We start from the raw sequence: 3,907 nt of genomic DNA on the forward strand, positions 1-3,907 counted from the left end.
AGACACTTACCTGCTATCCTTCTTATGGTTGCTGTGTTAAATATATTAAAGTAATGTACACCAAATATTTTGCCCAGGCGTTTGCAGAGGTCAGTCAACTCGGCCTGGCATTTCTTAACCATTTCCTCCCTCTGAGATGTAGCTGCCGTAACAGATGCCTTTTGCTTCCGGAGACTGCTGGCATTCTCTGTGTCCTGGAACTCAACCTGTTAGGAATAAGTATACAATCTCATTAAAGATGATCATTGTATTACCTTCATCTTGAGGAGTCTTGATTTTTTTTACGATGTTGTGTGTAGAAGTATACTGGACACATACCTTTGTGAATCCATTTAAAACAGCTTGGGCTCGCTCTCCAGTCTTCATATAAGCCACAGCCTGGTCATTGGCTGTAATATATAACTCTTCATCCAAGATTCGGTCCAGAATCAGTTTCCGGAATAATCGCTCTGCATTGTGCCGTGAATAAGCTGCTCCCTTTCCAAATATACCAGTCTGGACCTTTGCAGATTTACTGCCTGTAAGAAAAGATTACAGCCCATTGGATTTTTTTTAATAGGGACATACTGACCGACTGTGAGACACTGCTTACCTAGAAATATATCCACCATCATATTGAGTGTTAGGCGGTTACCAGAATTTTTTCCTTTCCCATAACCAGAAGAGCAATGTTCTTGGACAAATCTTACTAAACTCTTCACATCCTCTGTCACATCTCTAGATTTGTATTGCTGAAAATCAAAAACAGGGACAGAGCAACATTTAGTTTAATTATAGTTCTATCACTTTTATTCCCATCTGCCAATAACCTCTCGAAAAGGTTTTCTTAATCTTGTACGTAAATGCTGACCTTGCACAAACAAGCTTAACCTACAGTAGTCAGAAATCAAAATTGTATATTTTTGCAGCTCTATATGGATATAACACAAAATGTTATTGGTTACTGAACTTTAAACATCACTAATGCTGCCCTAGGCTTTGCACACATGTCACTATATATACACGCCCCTGTGCTTTCAGCTGTTCTAGGCCGTCAATGAGCAGACTCCAACCCAGTGGTAGTGGTACCACGAACATATATAGAGCAACATATCTCCTAAAAACACAAGATATATCAAAAGACACTCAAGGGGCTTATCGTTTTTCCCTTTGCCATCCAAGATATCTCAATGTTAGCCAGTGTAATCTACTAAGTGACCATCAATTACACTGCAAATGAATAAACAAAAGCAGATGAATGTTGCCTAAGCTGCGTACTCTACCAATAGCTAGGCAGGCCTGTACCGTAAATATTACAAATCTACTGTGAAAAGAGCAGTTCTGTTGTCTCACCGTTGTCCTGCAGCAGTTGTCACATGCCACCCTGGGGTTCTCTTTGCAGAATTTAGGATTAAATGTAGTCTCTCCAAAGTAAGCAAGAAGTTGCATCCGGCGGCAATCCAGGACATTCTCACAGTAATGTATCATGCTGTACAGGTTGTTAAAGTGCGTCTGTTTCGTATGCCTGTTCCCATCTTTCTCCACTACCAAAGAAAACAAACAGCTACTTATGTATTTGTTAGATCCACCACCCGGCTCAAACTAATAAATTACGCAATAAATTTACTTAATGAAAAATACACAAGGGTTATTGTGTCGTGTGTATCTGTATTTTTTTTTTCTTCAATAAGTTTTTCAAACAAAAGAATAGAATACAGGGCATTTCACAGCCAAAAGAACAATCAAGAAATTACAGCAATAGGAGAAAAGGTTATGTCTATCCCTATCTTAAACATAAGAATAGGACCTGCTATGTGTTTAAATAGCGATCTCTTTATATATTATATTTTTTTAATATTAATGATGCATTTTGATTTTGCATTTGTTAAAAATAAAAATAAAAATCCTCTGCTGGACATTTCATTATAATTTGTAAAGTAGATTTGAACACTGCCTATCCTAACAAAAGGTTAAAGGATTACAACCAGGGTTGTGCCTTGTATGTTAATGAGTGAAACACAATCCACAAATTGCAGTCCTAAGCCTTTCTAAAAGGACAGATCATTCTGAAGATGCTCAGAAAAACCTAGATTCAGCCATCTTGCATGCTGCAACAAAACACCTAAAAAAGGGTAAGAAATATTTATTATTTTTTGTTATGCTGTGTGAATGGAAAAACATGGCAAACGTATAGAAGGGTTTTCTCAAATTTTACTGCAATAGTGGACACTGTATTTTAAGTGGCATGAATGGTCAAAATAATCCGCAAGGATCATCTCTGTGGACTCCTTCTTGGCAACTTTGTTCAATATAAACAACAAAAAGACTTACTCTGTATAAGCCTTCGGATTCTGGTCACATCGCTGTAGCTGTAGAAAAGCAGACAATGTGACATCTCTCCATCTCGACCAGCCCTGCCAGACTCTTGGTAATATCCTTCCACAGATTTAGGCAGAGAGGCATGAATGACGTATCTCACATCTGGCTTGTCGATGCCCATTCCGAATGCTATTGTAGCACAGATTACCTATACAATACAGTGAAGGAATAGCATAGCATTCATTTCAGGAAAACCAACAGGTTATCACACAACATACATTGAGTGTATATAAACAAAAAGATCAAAGGGAAAAAAACAACCCACCATAGAAGGAGGTCATTGTGCACACAAGGCCACTACCTATTAGTAATTTATACCTGGCATCCATCCTGATTTATCCATTGCTGTTGTACATAGTCTCGGTTAGGGTTACTGAGCCCAGCATGGTAAGCCAGAGCTGCCAATCCCTCCCGCTGGAGAGTCTCAGCCGTAGTATCGCACTCGTGTCGTGACAGGCAGTAAATGATCCCAGAGTCATCTAGAAAATAAAATGGTCAGACTTATGCATACCATATTAAATGCTCTCTGACCCTGGACACAGCCAGGAATTGCATACCCACAGTTTTTCACGATCTAGACAATAGCAAATAAAAATATGGTGCCAATGTAAACAAGCTGAAGCACAAGTTACCCAAGTACCCCGATATACCCTGTTAAATCCTTTTTGTGAAGGAAACGGGGCATGGAACCAACAACACAGGGTAGAAAGAGAACACACTTCTCTGAATCTGACTAGACTGAGAAAGGAAGAAGGATCAAATCGAGTAAAACTTGCACAAATGCTAATCTCACAGACACACAGTAAGTGTAAAAACAGGAGGAAACGCAGCAAACAATGACAAGGTTAGACCATTGTTTGCAGGCATAAGGGTTGTAAGCACAGATTAGCTGTCTCTGAGGCAATGTGCATAACCGAGCAAGAGGACACCTCAAGCGCCGCCCTTCCTAGAGAGAAGCCAACTAAAGGGAGATATTCTGATAAACTGAATAAATCAGTGTAGTGCGAATAGGTGGGTCCAGCACAAGCAAGGATAATGTTTCACATGTATGACATTTGTCCCTGCAATCCAGTGTGGCATAGAACATGAGGCAATTTCGCTCCTGAGAGCAAAATGGACATTTTCTTACGATGCCATTGGGAGAACTAAGAAAAGGGTAGGGAGTAGTGTGCCAGCAGGTCTCTTACTCTCAGACCGGCCAATGAAAGAAGCATTTACCACAGGAAACAAAGCTAGAAGTTTGCCCATTCTTGCCAGTAGTGCCGAGTCACACATATATGGTAATGGGCATGTAACCCACAAGGGCAGGGTTGAAGAAAAGACTTTATTAAATGTCGTATACATGCCAGCAATAGCCTGCACCTGTTAAGACAGCATCAGTTTTTTTGTCCAATCCAGAAAGAAAAGCTACCTTAACTGTTTAGACTGCTAGATAGAAAGCACTTCTACAATGGCTCCAAAAATTGAGGAATGTGGCACCATTGCTAAATATTTTGAGAAAAGAGTCTTTAGTATGTTAGTTCCCTGATATATATATATATATAATATA

The 3,907-nt window shown here is 39.5% G+C and overlaps 1 protein-coding gene across 1 annotated transcript in view; it reads right to left on the reverse strand.

The window, feature by feature from the left end:
• BLM (Bloom syndrome RecQ like helicase) overlaps positions 1 to 3,907 on the reverse strand; it is a 28,228-nt gene that overhangs the window by 4,976 nt on the left and 19,345 nt on the right. The window contains exons 13-18 of the mRNA XM_018561360.1: positions 2,677 to 2,837; positions 2,311 to 2,506; positions 1,333 to 1,523; positions 593 to 731; positions 319 to 518; positions 11 to 206 (exon numbers count right to left, since the gene is read on the reverse strand). Of these exons, the coding sequence (XP_018416862.1) occupies positions 11 to 206; positions 319 to 518; positions 593 to 731; positions 1,333 to 1,523; positions 2,311 to 2,506; positions 2,677 to 2,837 (1,083 nt within the window). The remainder of the gene's footprint in view (positions 1 to 10; positions 207 to 318; positions 519 to 592; positions 732 to 1,332; positions 1,524 to 2,310; positions 2,507 to 2,676; positions 2,838 to 3,907) is intronic.

The sequence above is a fragment of the Nanorana parkeri genome, unplaced genomic scaffold (genome assembly GCF_000935625.1).
Source record: "Nanorana parkeri isolate BGI_ZX_2015 unplaced genomic scaffold, ASM93562v1 scaffold519, whole genome shotgun sequence".
NCBI lineage: Eukaryota > Metazoa > Chordata > Amphibia > Anura > Dicroglossidae > Nanorana > Nanorana parkeri.